Source organism: Sceloporus occidentalis, unplaced genomic scaffold (genome assembly GCF_023333645.1).
Source record: "Sceloporus occidentalis isolate IW3139 unplaced genomic scaffold, rSceOcc1.0.p SCAF_4, whole genome shotgun sequence".
Taxonomy (NCBI): domain Eukaryota; kingdom Metazoa; phylum Chordata; class Lepidosauria; order Squamata; family Phrynosomatidae; genus Sceloporus; species Sceloporus occidentalis.
Window position 1 is genome coordinate 151,953,934 of NW_028316984.1, and position 19,573 is coordinate 151,973,506.

Consider the following 19,573-nt stretch of genomic DNA (forward strand, 5'->3'; position numbering starts at 1 on the left):
GTCCTAGATGGGGTCACACTCTCCTCAAGGGACTGTGTCCGAAGTCAGGGGGTGCTCCTAGATCTGTCACTCCAGATGACAAATCAGGTAAATGCGACGGTCAGGAGTGCCTGTCATCAGCTTTGGCTGATACGCCACCTACCCCCTTTCCTGGAACTTAAGGACCTTGTAACTATGGTGCACACGCTTGTAACCTGTCTTGTTTTCAGTAATGCACTCTACATATGGCTACAATTGCGCTTGATTTGGAAACTTCAATTAGTACAGAACATGGCAGCCAGATTGGTCTCAGGTACAACTGGAAGAGACCATATTACACCGATTTTAAGACTGCTTCACTGGCTGCCCATCAGTTTCTGGGCCCAGTACAAGGTGTTGGTTATCACCTTTAAAGCCCTAAATGGCTTGGGTCCAACCTACCTTTGGGACCCCCTCCTTCCGTTTAATCCACTCCGCACACTCAAGTCCTCTGGGAGGAATCTGTTGCAACCCATAAAAATTAGACTGTCTGCAACCGTCCAGAGGACCTTTTCAGCAACCGCTCTTAAATTATGGAATGGCCTGCCAGAGAAGATCCGTCACATTACCACCCTTAAACAGCTTTTAAAAAGCTGTTAAGACAGATCTCTTCTGACAGGTCTTCCCTGAATAGATACTCGGCCACGACAAAAGCCTAATTTGTTTACCCCTAATTCTGCTGTCGCTATTGTTTATCTGTTTGCCTATTATTTTAAGTTATGTTTTAAATTGCAAATTGTTTAATTGTATTTTTTGAGGGGATTGTGGGATATGTGAATGTATGTTTTAATCTTGTAAGCCGCCCTAGTTGTGTTGCACAGAGGGGTCGGATAAAAATAAATTTTAGTTTATTATTATTATTATTATTATTATTATTAAATCAGCCATACAGATTCTTGAATCCTTTGCTACAAAGGAGTTGGTATATTCCCCTTCTGTTTTGGGGTCCGGTTTGTAAATGACACTAAATTTGCCTAAATATATATCAGCAAAAAGATTCAAATTGTTTAAAAATGTGATGAAGAGTCAGACTAATAAAGTACATCCATGCTGATAACTCCTTAACTACAGTTCGTGTTGGAAGAATGCAGTCCTATGGCTTGGAGCATTCTAGGATGAGAGATTTATTTTGTTCTAATTTTTAGAAGAAAAACATATGAAATGGCACATGTTTATACAGCATTGTTCAAAAAAATGTGTTCACAGGCAATTATAGTTCTGGGTTTCAGTAACCTGATATGCTGGAATGTGGGATGGGAAGATGTGTATAAGAGAAAAAAGAGACTAGTACAGAAATAATTGCATTATAGATTTCTAATGTACTGAAATATATTGTTATTATTTCTATGTTTTTCTGCTTGAAATCATCAGAGGAAGATATAGTGGAATGCTCCTTTTGTGTACCTTCCATTGTGTACCAAGAGACTGGTGTAAATTTGCAAATAAGATAATTGTTTAGTTGGCTTGTTATACTGTATTTCTCAAAAGTGCATTTAATCTCTATGCTTTTTTAAAGTATGTATTTATTTTGTTCTTCCTCAGTCAGGTCCACCTCTATGAAGAAACTTTGTTGCTGCCTTGAAGTTCTGCAGTTTTTCTTGCAGCCCTCTTAATGTCTCTTAATTTATCTTAATAATTAATAATAATTTGTTTTATTTATATACCGCTATTCCAAAGATCATAGCGGTGAACAGCAAGTAAGCTAGGTCTTAAGGTCTAGACATAGGTTTCTGTGTATTTTATGAAACAGGCATGATTTCTCACCCCTGTCTTTTTACATGGAGGAATCAAGAGTTTTTGCCATTTGTCTGTTAATCTGTATCTACCTGGATGTCCCTTTTATCACCCTTTGGTCTCCAGGTGTCACCCGCTTGTCGCTAGGTGTCTTAACTTCTGACCAACAGTAAAATACAAACAGACAGAGTTAGCATCAATACTCTTAAGAATATCATTCTTAAGTATTGGAATCTAAGGATACTTGTATGGGAGAATGAGAAGGCTCTCCATTAGCCTTTTAGGCTATTTATTATACACTGTCAAAGATGTACAAACATACACACTCCCCTTAGGGAGAAACATGTAAAGTATCATACATTCATTACATTACAGTATATGGCAGTGTAGTTACACATTTTAATATGTACTGGCCTTTTATATCTTCTGCATTTCCTCAGCAGACAAATCTATATTTACACATAGCAGAACATTTTCTCACTGAGGTTGTATATACTGTACTATTTCTGTTATTTGCTAACAGGATTTTTCCCCTTCTATAATGAGATCAAGAACATGTCTTGTGGTGGAAACCATAGGACCATGGGTGGATGGCCTATTGAGCAAAGCATACAAAAAATATGGGCAGTCTCAAATAGAGAATCGCCCTTAATGCCATGACTTCAGGACATTTAGAGCTCTTTAGAGCATTTAGAACTTTTTTGTTAATAAACAACACTTTGAATTGAGTAATTTAAAAAGAGAGAGTGGAGTACAGTGGGCTCTTCCCTTACGTAGGGGATCCATTCCGTACCCTCCCGCATAAGGGGAATTCTGTGTATGCTCGAGCCCCATTGAAGATAATGGGGCTTGTGCATGCGGCAGCACATGGCGTGCACGCAACGACGCACGTCATTACAGCTTCCAGACGTGCTGAGGCTTTTTTCGGTGCGGACCTCCAGTGCTTAAGGCATGCCCGTGTATAATGCAGGTGCACTGTAATAGGGTGAGAAACTGGATAGAAATTAATTTGACTACAGAAATCAATTTGTCTTTCTTTGTCCTGTAAAATATAGTGCTTCCTACTGATGATATGGGGGATGCAGTGGCTCAAGTGGTTAAGACGCTGACTCTGTTGATTGCAAGATTGGCAGGTTGGCCGTTTGAGGTCAGGATGTCGCATGATGGGGTGAGCTCCCATCACTAGTCCCAGCTTCTGCCAACATAGCAGTTTCGAAAGCATTCAAATACAAGTAGATAAATAGGTACCACTCTGATGGTAAGATAAACAACGTTCTGTGCAATCATGCTGGCCACACGATCACAGAGTGGTCTCTGACAACACTGGCTCTTCAGCTTAGAAACAGAGAAGAACACCGCCTCCAATGGTTGGACACGACTTGACAACCTTGTCAATGGGAAATTACCTTTATCTTTACTGATTATGATGAAGATTTTAAACATCCAGACCTGAAATAGGAACAAACATTGTTTCTGATGCTGATGTCACCAGTATTCAAGTTGGGAAGGAGCAGAGTCTTTCTGGCCCCACATCAGTTATGGGCCTAAACAGATGGCCCTAAAGGGGCAGCATCACACCACCTCTTTGTGCGCCACATCAGGGCTGCAGCAACCTCACACTGTGGCCCGATCCAGTGTTTTCTGGCTTCAAAAGAAGCAGCAGAAAGCCGCTCCTTTTGGAACTGGCACAAAACTGCCCTTGCTGTTGCCATGGCACTTTCTGGCGCTCCTTTTGATGTGCAGTGTCTGAATGTCATGCCAAATGAGCGCTGTAACGCTGCTCACTATGTGGTTGGTTGGGTGCTCGGTGGTGGAGTTGGGGCATGTGGCATGCAGCCGCCACGCCCCCACTCAATCCCAACGCCAGCCCTTTTGGCTGGTCTGCTTAGCCTCTATGTCCCTCACTGGAGAGTTTATTCTTCTGTTTCTCCCTCTGCACATTTAATACAACCTTTGGCTATTTGGATGAAAGAAAATATAGCTCATATTAACAGGCGCTTCACTACTTTTCCTTGATTATTATCCATATTTAAATTATCTCTTTATGTCCTCAGGATAAAGAAAATGTGGATGCTGTTTCAATAGGGGCCATTCTGTCAGACTATCAGCGAGTCCGTGTGGAAGATGTGTAAGTAAAATTAGCTTCTGCTTGGAGCACTGAATGAGCACGTCATGGAAGCAGTGTTGCTGATTTTGGTAGTTGTGAGCTACACCCTTAAACTATGATTTGATTTTCATTGAAGCACGCTTATTTAGCATTGTGTAAAACAGAAATGGATGCCCTGTTGTATCTAAATTGCAACATGCTATTCAACCAAAATTCACTCTCAGAAATACTGTATATTTTGTCTCTCTACTTTGCTCCACTAAATGAGATAAAGCGTGCTCTACAGTTTATCTATACAAACCACTATAAAATTAGAAAGAGTCAAGATATAATCCTTCCAACTTTCTATTCTTTTCTGCCAGCTAACCAGTTTGCATATAACTAATGATGCGCTGGATTTTTTTTTCAGAGTTCAGTTAACAATACTATCTTGAGGACTGAAAGTTTCATTGCACTAGTTTTTATCTGTTTGATGGATATTAAGCTGTTTATGTTTTGATTTTTACATTTTGTGTCCAGGGAGAAAGTAGGATTTATTTATTCTCCCTCCCTTATATGATCTGTTTGCCATATTAAAATAAATCAGCCATATTAAAATAAAATAAATTAATTAAAATATGATCTGTTTGCCATATTAAAATAAATCTCTACTTAAAACATCTCCACTAAATGTACTTTCATCCTTTGTAGTCCATACCATATCTTGCTGTAATGTAAATTTAAGCTATCCTTAAACTATGGGACATGGTAGCTTAGTGGTTAAGACGCTTATTCTGGCGATCATAAGGCCAGAAGTTTGTCATAAGTGCTGCGTGATGGAGTGAGCTCCTGTCACAATACTAGTTCCAGATTCTGCCAACCTAGCAGTTTGAAAGCAATGGATGCAAGCTCCAGGAAAAGGGATTCCACCACAACATTAGGAGGAACTTCCTGACAGTAAGTGCTGTTTGACAGTGGAACAAACTCCCTTAGAGTGTGGTGGAGTCTTCTTCCTTAGAGGTCTTTAAAGAGAGGCTGGATGGCCATCTGTCAGGGATGCTTTGATTGCGATTTCCTGCATGGCAGGGGGTTGGCCTGGATGGCCCTTGTGGTATCTTCCAACTCTATGATTCTATGATTCAAATGCAATTAGATAAATAGGTACCACTTCAGTGGCAGGTAACAGCGTTCCATGCAGTCATGCTGGCCACATGACCACCAGAGTCATCTTTGGACAACGTTGGCTCCCTTGGCTTGGTAACGGAGATGAGCACCATCCCCTACAGTCAGTTATGACTAGACTAGAGATTCATTTCAAGAGGACACCTTTACCTTTACTTTTATCCTTAAACTAGGATTGTTTAAATATGTACAAGAGCAAGTAAAATGAAGTGTGAAGGAGGCTATAATATATTGATTTACCCCAGAATAGCACCTATTGAACATGATAGCCTTGGTTATGAGTGTAGGTGTATAAATCGTGAGTTGTGAATGTGAGCGAAGCATTTTTATAAGAAAGAAACAAAAACTTCTAAGCACATCAATGATTTGCTATAGTCCAGGGATGAGGAAGGTATGTGGTTTACCTAGCCCCCACTTTTCTTTGGGAACTCAAGTCCCCAGGTCACCTTAAAAGTTCCTAAATACTCTAATTTTTTTCAGGTGAAAAACTGCTTAAAATTGTCCAAATCACTATAAAATCTCTGAAAAATACAGTTTTGATTCTCTCATAATGTGTTGGTGAGGCTCTTTGAGGGGGTGCCTCATCGATTTGTCATCAATGTGTAGCAAAGGCAATCTAAGAAGCTCGCTTTTCAATTTTAAAGAAGCCTAAATTGTGTTAATTCATTTTTTTAAAGTAAAAGGTTGAAATAGCATCGCTAAATTTTCATACTGGATGTCTTTGTATAATTTGGCCAAAATTGGAATTTCGAAAGATTCATGCCTGTTTGAGTACATTTAAAAATATTGTGCCTCCTTTCTAAAATGTTTCCCTTCCCTCCATTTTCACAATTGGCATAATTTTAGACATGTTTCTTAAGCCTATTGTGCCAGAGGTTGTTCACAGAATTGTTTCTGTCTCAGTACAAGGTAGTTGGGTTATTTGTGTACTTGGCTGCTTAACTTTAGGAAGGGTATGCTTTGAAGCCTTCAATTCCTTTCATTTAAATGTTTGTATGGTACTAAATATATAATTGCAGGGGTGTTACCATAGATTTACAATGGGTGAAATAAAAAGCTGAACTCTTGAAAAAATGCTTCCTACCAAACAAAGGAAAGATAAGAATGTAACATGTTCCTTATTTTATGTAAATCCTTATCCCTAACAATACAGGTTTCATGAACCTAAGCCTATCCTTTCCTGTTGTGCATTGGAATAAACTGCTTAAATAAATGTTCAAGTTTAACCTCAGCAAATACTCCCATAATCTCAAGCAGTATTTAGTGTTCTGGTGATATTTGGAGAATATATAATACCAAACTATAGAGATTGACTTCAAAACACTTTATTGAATAGAAAACAGGCTCTGTGTATCAGCTGTTCTTTTTACTCTGGTATTTTCAGGTGCATTGCTATTAGTATATTTTTGGCAGAGAGAGAATCCCCTCTGAATAATTCTTTCCAAGAAACCCATGTAATAGATTTGCCTTCAGGTTGCAAAAGTCAGAAACAATTTAAAGGTACTAAACAATAAGACTATATTCTATAATTTATTGATATTACAAAAGACGTCATTCTAGTTGATAATGGTATTAATTATATTTCAAAGAATACATATTAATACCTGGAGTTAACAAATTGGGTGATAAGCACACATCCAGTTAAAACATCCAGAAATTTGGAAGCTATGGGAGAAAAAGGTTTTAATTTTTTTTTTTTTTTTTGGGGGGGGGGAGGTATGCTTCCTCACCACTTTGCCTATGTGAACAAAAGTGAACAAAATTTGGCTACCAGTCCTGAGGAATAGCAAAATAAGGACTTAGCAAATGCAAATGGGAAACCATTCAGAGTCAGGGGCTTTCCCAGCAGATAATGATCACCAGTTAGCAGACATTAATCCTCTTTTGCATTAGCCTCCCAGCCTGGGGCTGGCCATCAGCACAGAACAATACACATGCAAATCACTCCTGCATTGCCAGGCTCACACAGTATATATATACTGAACTTTTTCCAGGCAAAGCATTCTCTGAAGATGCCAGCCACAGATGCTAGCGAAACGTCACGAAGAAAATTTGCTAGAACATGGCCACATAGCCCGAAAAACCCACAAAAACCATTAGTGATCCACCTTGTAACTGTTTATTTAAAATACAATTAGATATATTCTTCTTTAGTTCCAGTGATGTGGAAATATCTGACTGTGTTAGAAGAAATCAATCATAAAAGCAAGAGAAATTTGGTTAGAAAGTAGCATGGCCTGTGTTTTGGTGCAAGAGTATAACAACACTGCCATTTTTTATTTCTTCAAATAGGTGCAAGAGGCTTGCCTTGCAGCCTTTAGCTTATCTTTGGCGTCAGGATCAGGAAACGTTGCTCAAAGAAATGATATCATCAAACATTCAAGCTATAATCATAAAAGTAGCAGCTTTTGGTAAGAATCCAGACTATATTAGTAACTGTGGTGAACCTTGTTTTGTTAAAAAGGAAAAAAGAATATCCATGAGAATATAAAAATATATTTTGAAGTTAAGATGTGATAAAAGAAAGAAAAGTTAATGAGGGAGAAGTGAAATATGGTATGGAAGTATGAAGAATTTTATTGGCATGGTTGTGTGTTTAAACAATTAATGGAACTTGTCAATGATAAATATTTTTCACCCCTCATAGTGGAAAAAGTGAGAAACCACTTTCATGATCATCATTAAATATGCTCAGTGAGTGTGTTTTTCAATAAAGGTTCATACATAATTCAGCAGTTTACAGTTCACTCATATATGAGAGATACAAATGGATTGCTAGACATTGGACCATTATCGCTATAAAGTATAATCAGCTTTGATAAAAGGGTTTAAGTAAAAACTTTGCTAACAGCAATCCATATATAATTTTGCAAGGACCAAAACAGCCATTCAACTAATTAGTGACTGGCTGATAGCCCACTCCTGGGTTAAGATATTCTCCTTGTATTTTTTGTCTTTCCTTTTCACATTCCACTTGACTCCTATCAGATTACATAGCTGTATCTTCCTCATTGTACATTACAAGACAGACTATCCTTGAATTAAGAGAGAAGGTTTTTTTGTATATTTTAATGTAATTTTATACTGTTTTTAGTTAATGATTTTAATTGTTTTTTTTTTAATTTTTATTGTAAAGTTTTTAAAATGTTTTTATCTGTGAGCCACCTTGGGTCCCTTTCTGGGAGAAAGGTGGCATACAAACGAAATTAATTAATTAATTAATTAATAAAATAAATAAATGATCTTTATCCTGAAATGTCTGTAGAGGTCTGTTTTGGTTTTATACTTCACACATGCAAGTGACATGAACTTGTATGATACCAGTTACTGTTATGACTTTTACTTAATCTTTTGGAAGAGAATGAACATGGAGATCAGTTATAGCACAGCACTGCATTGCAAGATAACATGTGTGTAATTATTTGATGGTGAATATTTAGTGAGTGGAAAATAATAATAATAATAATAATAATAATAATAATAATAATTGTATTTCTATTTTCCTGCCTCTCCCGGGTGGATTGAGGCGGGATTACAACCTAGTATAAAATTGCAAGTACAAGCAGAGCAATAAAATGCATAAAAAATTAACAATTAAAAACAAGGTATCAATAGCAACTATGAAGTGAAATATTCCAGTTCTGTTCAAAGGTGGTGGATCTGTGTGTCTTATACAAGCTCGAGTGGGTATGCTCGCCGGAAGAGATCCGTCTTAACTGTCCTCTTAAAGATCTCCATGGAGGTAGTAAGCCGAATCTCTTCTGGGAGGCTATTCCACAATCTTGGAGCGGCTGTGGTAACAGCTCTATCAGAATGCTAGACTAAAATAATTCTTTATAGAAGTATTCCAAAGAAACTGGAATTCTCTTTACTGGAATTATACAGATTTTACAAAGGAGGGCACAATGTGTCTGAAGTATGTACTTTCATAACAGAGTTAGAATCTATGCGTTGTTTGACTTTCATTGGTCAAATTTTGGTTTTAACTTTGAACTGACCTATGAAAGAAGATGGTTTGACTGGTCAGAAAGATCTGTCCAAGCATGATATTGAAGTCAGGTTTATCCAGTGGTGTGTATGTTCTTTAACTACACAAACTGATGAGAAACGTATTAATAGGACAATATATCATTTCAGAATTACAGCCTCTGAACACTGTTTCACGTAAAAGTATTAGATGACGGTTTAGGAGTAAAATTTGATATAAGGACCTTTTTCTTTTTGGGGTCAGTAGAGGTTTGTGGCCCATTAGACCAAAGAATGGCCATCATAATAGGAAAGAATCTGTTCTACATGGATGGATAAAAACATAGTTCTGATAAATTGTATTGTGTAATCTTGGCATGAATCAAGTCTCATTGTCATCCATGAGATGAACTATTTCTGTTAAGAGTTTTATGCTTTCTTTTTCTTGTTTCTTTTTTTTAAAAGCAAATAATTCATGTCTTCAGGGGAGCTTTGGTAAACGCTAACAGAAAAATTTCAACGTTATTATATATTAAATACATTATTCTAAAACTGAACTATCTGTTAGAAGGAGTAATAAAAAATCTTCTTCAGCTGAGATGTTTTTCAAGAATCATTTTATTGTTAGGGCACTTCTGGTGTGAGCAGGGATATTAGATCATCCTCGGTTCCTTCTGTGCTTTCCTAATCTTTAAACAGAGGAAGAGAGATGTTTTTTTTAAAAAAAAAATCTGTTTGTTCACAAGTTACAGGAGATTTTTTTTAGTTGGACGAATTTGGAACCATTTTTAATCATAAGTATCCGAATCAGTTCTTGCAGGATGTCTTTCTTGTCTTTTTTAAAGAATAAATAGAATACAGGTTGATAATCCCATAGCTGAAATCCATGGGACCAGAAGTGTTTTGTATTTCGGATTTTTCCAGATTTTAGAATATTTGTATACACATAATGAGATATCTTGAAGATGGGATCCAAGTATAAACATAAAATTCATTAATAATAATAATAATAATAATAATAATACATTTTATTTATATTTCCCGCTTCTCCCAAGATCGAAGTGGGATTCCAACAGAATATAAAACAGAGAATAATATAAACACTTACAATTTACAATTTAAAATATAATCACTATAATATAATAATAATTTGTTAAAACAATCTATAAAAACATTATCAATCTAGCAACGTACGATATCAATCATAACATATTTTGGGCATGAGTTAATTTCTATAATGTATACTTTATAACGAATTGGAAGGGTATGCCAATTAAAAAAGGTAGGTTTTTAGCATCTTCTTAAAAATTTCTAATGTAGGGATACATCGTATCTCCTCTGGGAGATTATTCCAATATGAAGGGGCCATAACCGAAAAAAGATCTTTGATGGGTAGATTTTAATCTTACTCTGGGGAGCCCTAGTAAAAGCTTCCCTGTAGTTCTAAGAGTGCAGGGCGGATTGTGTAGGGAGAGGCGTTCCTTCAGGTAACTTGGGCCCAAGCCATGTAGGGCTTTAAAGGTAATGACCAACACTTTGTATTGGGCCCGGAAGCTAATACAATTAATGTTTCATATACACCTCATACAGATAATAATAATAATAATAATAATAATAATAATAATAATAATAATATGTTTTATTTATAGACCGCTATTCCGCGATGATCATAGCGGTGTACAGTAAAATCGTAATACAATACAAAATACAGTTAAAGGAGGGAGAAGTCTCGTCCTTCAGGCAGTCCCTGATGTTGCTGGGTCTGCCTGATGGCTCCCTCTGAGGCCGAGATGACAGTTGAGGAGGGAGGGGCCTCTTCCTTCAGGCAGTCCCTGATGTTGCAGGGTCTGCCTGATGGCTCCCTCTGAGGCCGAGATGACAGTTAAAGGAGGGAGGGGCCTCTTCCTTTAGGCAGTCCAAGATGTTGCTGGTCTGCCTGATGGCTCCCTCTGAGGCCGAGATGACAGTTGAGGAGGGAGGGGCCTCTTCCTTCAGGCAGTCCAAGATGTTGCTGGTCTGCCTGATGGCTCCCTCTGAGGCCGAGATGACAGTTGAGGAGGGAGGGGCCTCTTCCTTCAGGCAGTCCCTGATGTTGCTGGGTCTGCCTGATGACTCCCACTGAGGCCGAGATGACAGTTAAAGGAGGGAGGGGCCTCTTCCTTCAGGCAGTCCAAGATGTTGCTGGGTCTGCCTGATGGCTCCCTCTGAGGCCGAGATGACAGTTAAAGGAGGGAGGGGCCTCTTCCTTCAGGCAGTCCAAGATGTTGCTGGGTCTGCCTGATGGCTCCCTCTGAGGCCGAGATGACAGTTGAGGAGGGAGGGGCCTCTTCCTTCAGGCAGTCCAAGATGTTGCTGGTCTGCCTGATGGCTCCCTCTGAGGCCGAGATGACAGTTGAGGAGGGAGGGGCCTCTTCCTTCAGGCTGTCCCTGATGTTGCTGGGTCTGCCTGATGGCTCCCTCTGAGGCCGAGATGACAGTTGAGGAGGGAGGGGCCTCTTCCTTCAGACAGTCCCTGATGTTGCTGGGTCTGCCTGATCGCTCCCTCTGAGGCCAAGATGACAGTTGAGGAGGGAGGGGCCTCTTCCTTCAGACAGTCCCTGATGTTGCTGGGTCTGCCTGATGGCTCCCTCTGAGGCCGAGATGACAGTTAAAGGAGGGAGGGGCCTCTTCCTTCAGGCAGTCCAAGATGTTGCTGGGTCTGCCTGATGGCTCCCTCTGAGGCCGAGATGACAGTTGAGGAGGGAGGGGCCTCTTCCTTCAGGCCGTCCCTGATGTTGCTGGGTCTGCCTGATGGCTCCCTCTGAGGCCGAGATGACAGTTAAAGGAGGGAGGGGCCTCTTCCTTCAGGCAGTCCAAAATGTTGCTGGGTCTGCCTGATGGCTCCCTCTGAGGCTGAGATGACAGTTAAAGGAGGGAGGGGCCTCTTCCTGCAGGCAGTCCAAGATGTTGCTGGGGCTGCCTGGTGGCTCCCTCTGAGGCCGAGATGACAGTTGAGGAGGGAGGGGCCTCTTCCTTCAGGCAGTCCAAGATGTTGCTGGGTCTGCCTGATGGCTCCCTCTGAGGCCGAGATGACAGTTAAAGGAGGGAGGGGCCTCTTCCTTCAGGCAGTCCCTGATGTTGCTGGGTCTGCCTGATGGCTCCCTCTGAGGCCGAGATGACAGTTAAAGGAGGGAGGGGCCTCTTCCTTCAGGCAGTCCCTGATGTTGCTGGGTCTGCCTGATGGCTCCCTCTGAGGCCGAGATGACAGTTAAAGGAGGGAGGGGCCTCTTCCTTCAGGCAGTCCCTGATGTTGCTGGGTCTGCCTGATGGCTCCCTCTGAGGCCGAGATGACAGTTAAAGGAGGGAGGGGCCTCTTCCTTCAGGCAGTCCAAGATGTTGCTGGTCGTCCTGATGGCTCCCTCTGAGGAGATAAGATAGCCTTATTCACATCGATACACCCTATAAACATATACACCTTACACACAAAGGTGATTTTATACAATATTTTAAATAATTTTGTGCATGAAACAAATTGTGTGTACATTGCACCATCAGACAGTACCTGTGAAAAAATGTTTTGGGTTTTAGAACATTTTAGGTGTCAGTTTTTCAGATAAGGGATACTCAAGCTACATCTTTAAAGAGGGAAATAGAGTAGCTGTAGCTCAGGTTCTAGAAACAAAAACAAAAGCACTATTTAATACTGCAGTATCCTGAAGCCAGATCATTGCAAAGCTTTTGTTTATGCCTACAAATCATACTGGATGGACAAAGGCCAGTAAATAAAGCTATATCTCAATGAGATGAGGGCCCTATTTTTATGTGGCTGTCATGCCAAAGAACTCAGTATGTACTTCTTATATATGAGTTTCTGCTCCTGAGTCTAGCTTTGCTCCTTGAGGCCAGATGATCTTGTTGACTTGAAGCCTCTTTTACTCGTTGAACAACTGTAATTGTTTCTGGGTAAAAATAAACTGTTAATGTTCCTGTTAGCTCTTGACCAGATGCCTGTAAAGCAATATTTCTCAATCTTTGGTCCTGCAGGTGTTTTAGTTTCCAGCTCTCAGAACCCCAGCCAGCATGGCCAGTGCTCAAGGATTATGGGAGCTTAAGTCCAGAACTTCTGGACGACCAAAACTTAAAAACGACTACCATAACGTATTGTACATAAAATTGCCCTTGAAGACAACCTGGCTCATTGAACTGGTGCAGAATATCGTTGTTAGGATGAGGAAAGGCACTGATTGCCTGTTTGTTTGGGGGCCTAATTCAAGTTGGTAAAAGACCTTGAACAGTTCGAAACCAGAACAACCTATAATAATATTTCTGTGTCTTAGAATCTGTCTCAAAATACTGTTCACATGTTATTTGATAGATAAGAGAGCCTTCTTTGGTATGACTTTCCGTTGGTGAAAGGAATGCTGATTCAGTGCTAGGTTAAAATCTTTTAAAATGATCAGATGTGTCTGGTGGATGTCCTATTATGTGTGTTTTACTGTTTTATCATATTTTGTATTGTATTTTATGGCTGTATGACAATTTTCACCATTTTGATGAATAGTGATTTACTACAATAAAGATACACAAATAAAACAAGTATTTTCCCCATATTGTTTTTTCATAATGGTCAGCTGATATTATTGATTTCATTTTAAATGTTCTGTGGAATTCAGTCTGTATTACTTAGCACCATGTTATGTTGTGACATATAAATATATGTATGTATATACTACATTCATTTTATAAAGCCTCCCCAAATTCCTAGAAATGGGTAAATCTTGAGTGATATAGGAAATGACTCTATGGGTGACATTGCTTGTGACCTGTGCCATCCCTTAAGCAAGATAAACTTGCCTTTGTATCACAGCAGCTTAGGACAAGTTAGAATGGGCTTGCTCATACACAAAGAGCCCTTTGTGTCATCTAAAGAAGAAATTCCATAAATAGTTGTAGGTAGTAATTACATGGAAAATTGCAGCTTTTTTCTTTTCTTTTCTTTTCTCTCTCTTTCTTTCTTTCTTTTTTCTTTTTTCTTTTTTCTTTTTTCTTTTTTTTTTGGCTACAGGTAGAAAGAAAGATCTTATCGGACTGAATTTCTCACCTGCCCAGGGCAGGCATAATTAGATGTAAGCAAATTTAATGGAGCTTGTGTGCTCCAGGGCGATTCTGCAGTGCTTTAATAACTGTGTGCTTTATTAAAGTAGGTTTAAGGTATGACGGCTGTTTAACGTATCGAATGGCAAAGAAGTTAAGGTATGGGTTACCACTTTACCTTTTAGAGGAATAATCAAAGCTGCTTTTAAGCTAAATTGCAGTAAATGTATTTGGAATAACACATTTAAAAGTCTGAGGGGTAATGCATTAGATGCTACATTGCACAGATGTGAAAGGAATAAGCAAATATGTAACTTGAGCTTGACATTCATCAACACTGGCAAGCTCATACAGCCTTGTATAGTTCTGTTTTCCATTAGTTTAATGACATTAGTAAAAAGGTATAAGACTATAGACAACACATAATTATATAAGTAAATACACATTAATTTTAGAATACTTTTCTAAATCCACATTTACAAATTAATATTTAGTGGTATTGAATTTGTCTTCTCACATCGGTAACGTGTTTCCTTGAAGCTTTTCCTGACCAGAAATTGAATCTTCCAGGAGGAAGGAAATTGGTTGCATAGGATTGTTGCTGTATGTGGAATGCTCTTGTCTGCTGTTGTAGTGCCAAGATAGAGTTTGTACAGGTGGCTCTTGATTGCCTACTCTGTCATAATAATACCGTAATAGTATTGGTGGTGGTAATGTTAGTTATGAATATTAGTATAGGTTTTTCAAAGTCTTTTGTATGTATTTTCTAGTTTCACATGCCATGGATGCTGTATAAGGTAAATCATTAGTGTTAATCTAAGGCTGAGAGAACAGTTTACCTAAGATCCTCCACTGAGTCAAGAAGCCAACCAGAGTCATAGTGCAGTATTTTAGCTGCACATCTGCATCATTAGCTCTCATTTTTTTGCACTTGGCATATAACAATAACATGTGCATCTAACTTGTTATCAGGGCTTGGCGAAGGTGATATTAGAAAAGACAGCACCAGAATACAGAGTCAAGAAAAGGTCACAAGCCAGAAGATAAACCAACAGGAGACAACAGCAAGGAATAGCATGTAACTAATCAAATGGAGAAGGAAGGTCACAGTCCACCAGTAGATTATGGCTCTGGGAGCCCTGGTAGCTCATTGGTTAAGTGACAGTACTGCAGCCACAAAGTTGTGAGTTCAGTCCCAGGGCTCTAAGGTTGACTCAGCCTTCCATCTTTTCATAGGTTGGTAAAATGAGTACCCAGCTTGTTGGGGGCAATTGGCTTGCAGATTGTAAACCGCTTTGAGAGTGCTTAGTTCACTATTAAGAGGTATAGAAATCTAAATGCTATTGCTAGCTATCTTAAAAGTGTGGTATCAACCAATTTCTTCAAGTGTTTCTTGGGAATCAGGACTATTGCTTATACTAGAACTGACTTTGAATGGAAGTCCTGCCTCGACCCGCAAAAAGGGAGAGGCAGGATACAAATAAATATATTATTGTTATTGTTATTGTTATCCCCAAACAGCTACTGAAGTCTCTTGATGACATCTGAGAAAGGACATGAGCTTTATATTTAAAAGTTTCTTTTTTCAATTCTTGGTTCTTCTTGCTTTAAGTCCATCTTATCCTGAAAGCTACTGATGGAAAGTAGATTTGTTAGGGAAACATTCCCAACATGTTCATTTGAAAGGGGAGTCCTTGAGTGAAGACACAGGAAACCGAAATGTCCAAAGCAAAACGCAGTTTATTTAGCCAAGACGACAGCATGCCAGTGGACGGCGATAACATTGCTGCTGCAACTCTTTTCATTGTCCAGTGTCATTTATACACCATTATACATTGTTACAAACTTGTACAGATGCAATTCTCAGTAACTCAGCAATTCTCATTGCAAACCTTTTGATTGGCTTATTAAATGGCAGCAGTTAATTGGTTGCATGCAATTTACACGTGCTGATCACACCACTTTCTCATGGCTCTCTGCATCTCGGAGCACACTCACTCCAGGTTTCCTGCTACCTTATTTGGTCCGTTAACCTCTAGGCATTGAAGCAAGCGGGTTACAGAAGCGGAAAGCAATAGTTACTCCATTTTGACTCCTCTCAGATTTATAACAGCAACTAGTTTATGAAGCATATTATTTAGGCAGATTAAAATCCAGTCCTGCTTTTTTACGTTTTAAAGGATCTGATCACAAAGTTTAAGAATGCTTTTATGAAACTTTTTCTGTGAAGTTTATCAAAAAATGGAGCAGTACCAATTAAAATGTGATTTTTCAGGATTTTTCTAATCACTTGTGTTATCATTCCTTGTGATTAGGCGGATTCCGGATTCCTTGTGATTGGGTGGGCTATAAATAAATCATCATCATCATCATCATCTACACATTGTTTAAAGCAAATGTCTATAATACCACTTATGAAGTGCAGGGAAAAGTAAACAATAAAAGTTCAGTATAATCACTAAAACAGATTTTATAACTGATTTCTAAATAGTCTGTGTCTGTGTTTATATCTTATCCTTTTGTGTAATAAGCTCTATTTAGTAATAAAATAATAAAATAAAATTTTTAGTTATACCCCACTTTTCTGCTACAAGAGCAATCAAAGTGGCTTACATGATTAAAAGGCAGTCATTATACACTACATACAGTCTGTACAATACTATATCTAACCCCCCCTTAAAAAAGGATTAAACACATGACAATTTAAAACCAGTTGTTAAAATACTGATAATAACAACAATCTACTGGGAAATAGTAGAATAATACTTCAGGTGGGGAGAAATCATTAGCCAATTGTTCTATTCGGGGAAGGCCTGTTGGAAGAGATCCATCTTAACAGCTTTTTAAAAGCTGTCTACACTGGAAATTTGACGGATCTCCTCCGGCAAGGCAGCCCACAATCTGGGAGCGGCAGCAGAGAATGTCCTCTGGGAGGTTGCAGCTAGTCTGGCCTTTATAGGTTGTAATAAATTCCAGAGGACCTGAGGGTGTGGGGTGGATTATACGGAAGTACACGATCCCTTAGATAGCAGCCGTGTAGGGCTTTAAAGGTAATAACCAACACCTTGTACTGTGCCCGGAAACTAATAGGTAGCCAGTGAAGTGACTTTAAAATAGGTGTTATCCGGTCACTTCTGGATTTTCTGGTGATCAACCTGGCTGCCATCTTTTGTACTAATTGGAGTTTCCAGACTAGGCACAAGGGTAGCCCATGTAGAGCACATTGCAGAAATCAAGTCGTGAGGTTACCTGTGCATGTACTACAGTTTCTAGGTCCCTTACTTCCAGGAAAGGGTGCAGCTGGCGTATCAGCCAAAGCTAATAACAGGCACTCTTGACCTTTGCATTTACCTGATTTGTCGGCGTGACGGATCAAGAAGCACAGTCCTTTGAGGGGAGCGTGACCCCATCTAAGATTGGAGGTTGCAAACCAATGCCTGGTTTGGGAGGCCCTACTGTAAGTACCTCGGTTTTGTTTGGATTCAATTTGAGCTTGTTTTTCCTCATCCAGTCCATTACCACTTCAGGACACTGACTGAGAGGAGAAATACCATATGTCGTCAAAGCTGTTGACTGAGACATAGAGAAATATATTTGGGGGTCATCAGCATATTGATAACACTCCACCCCATGTCTTCGAATGATTTCTCCCAGCGGCTTCATATATATATTGAATAGCATCGGGAACAGGATAGTGTGGCCATTCTTAGCATTCATGACAAAATACCTTTGGTTTGTTATTAATTTCTGACCTGTTGCAGGGGGGATAGTCCACATATATCTTAAGTGATAACTGCTTGTTAATATAACTCTCTTTTTTCTGAAACATGTATCCTAATTTTAAAAAGTGCTCTGGAAATTTGCTGCAGATTTGAAGCATGAGTGTACAGTCTGCCCTTGGCTTATGCGGGGGATCCATTCCGGACACCACCATCACCCCGCGTAAGCCAAATACCGTGCATGCTCCAGCCCCATTCAAGTGAATGGGGCTTGTACATGCGGTGGCGCACCACAGGCACATGCCCCGTTCATCCAAATGGAATGCAACACCCCGCGCGCCCCCCGTGCAGCTTTCAAAGTATGCTGAAAGCCGTGTATAGCACACCCACGTATGATGCAGGTGCACTGTACTTTTTGTTGCCAATCTGGAAATAGAAACAATTAAAGAATTTCTGTACTTAGGATCAAATATTGATCAGAATGGTGACTGCAATCAGGAAATAAGAAGAAGATTAGGAATGGGAAGGGCTAGAAAAACTCCTAAAGAGTAAAGATATACAGTTGTCCCTCCATATTCACTAGGGTTAGGGGAACAAGACCCCTGTGAATATGGAAAAACTGCAAAGAACAAAAACACTGTTTTTACCTGAGAGGACAGATCTCTAGGAATCTCTAGGTCCTCCAGTGCAACTCTGTGGTCAATGTCCAACATACACTGACCATAGAATGGCGCTGGAGTAGCTACAAATGGTCTTTCAGTGCAACTTTTAGTTAAAGTTGACCACAGAGTTGCACTGGAGGACCTAGACAGTCCTAGAGAGAACATATTAATGAAATCCGTGAATAATCAAAGCCGCAAATATCAAAGCCGCAAATATGGAGGGATGACTGTACAATTGAGCACAAATATTAGAATTGTCCAAGTCAATGTATTCCCCATCACCATGTACAGATGCTAGACAGTAAAGGAAACAGACAGAAGGAAAATCTACTCATTTGACATGTGGTGCTGGAGAAGAGTGCTTAGGATACCATGGACAGCCAAAAAGACAAACAGATGGGTCTTGGAACAGATCAAGCCAGAGATCTCCTTAGAAGTCAAGATATTGTGACCTATAAAGCCCTATATGGCTCAGGTCCAAGCTTTTTGGCAGATATTGAAGCAGCAAAGAACTTTATTGAACACACACAGTCAGTAATTCACTAGTCAGCGTTTAAGCTGAAACTGCCCCCCCCCACAGCCAAGCAGTATATTAAAACCCCAAAAATCCAAACTCCACCCCATCCTCATTTGACATCAAACCTAGCACCCACCTCCAATTCCCAAAGCTTAGTTCCCTCTACAGTCTTGCCCCCCTCTTCTAAACTTTCTCACCAGCTCTATCTCTTCCATACTCAGGCACTTCTTCCATCTACCCCCCTTCCGACAGTACCAAGCATTGACACAGCTCACTTCACACACACTCCAAGCCCATAGCTATCCTAGCCAGCTTGCACACATCCCATCCCCCCTATGCCAACTAGCTATCCACCTACCCATAAGACACAGCAACTAACAGCCTACCCATCAGCCCCCTAAGCAAGCAAACAAGCAAGAATAAAACATGGTTTATTATATTAAAAACCAATCCTCCTCCCTCTTATCAACTACATAGTGAGAACCCTGGCAGAAACCTTGTAAAGGTGTGTTATCCTGCCGGCAGGCTAAGACCTTTTTATTTAGATAGGCATTTTAAACAGAAATCTTTTAAACAATGTTCTGGGGGGTGGTGTGTTGTTTTACTGTGTATAGTT

General features: G+C 39.6%; 1 protein-coding gene across 5 annotated transcripts in view; it reads left to right on the forward strand.

The window, feature by feature from the left end:
* The window catches only part of LOC149314862 (uncharacterized), a 330,650-nt gene that overhangs the window by 63,716 nt on the left and 247,361 nt on the right, over positions 1-19,573 (forward strand). For all 5 annotated transcript variants that reach the window (XM_089522021.1, XM_089522019.1, XM_089522020.1 and 2 more), the window contains 2 exons: positions 3,807-3,880; positions 7,313-7,431. In XM_089522021.1, the coding sequence (XP_089378147.1) occupies positions 3,807-3,880; positions 7,313-7,431 (193 nt within the window). The remainder of the gene's footprint in view (positions 1-3,806; positions 3,881-7,312; positions 7,432-19,573) is intronic.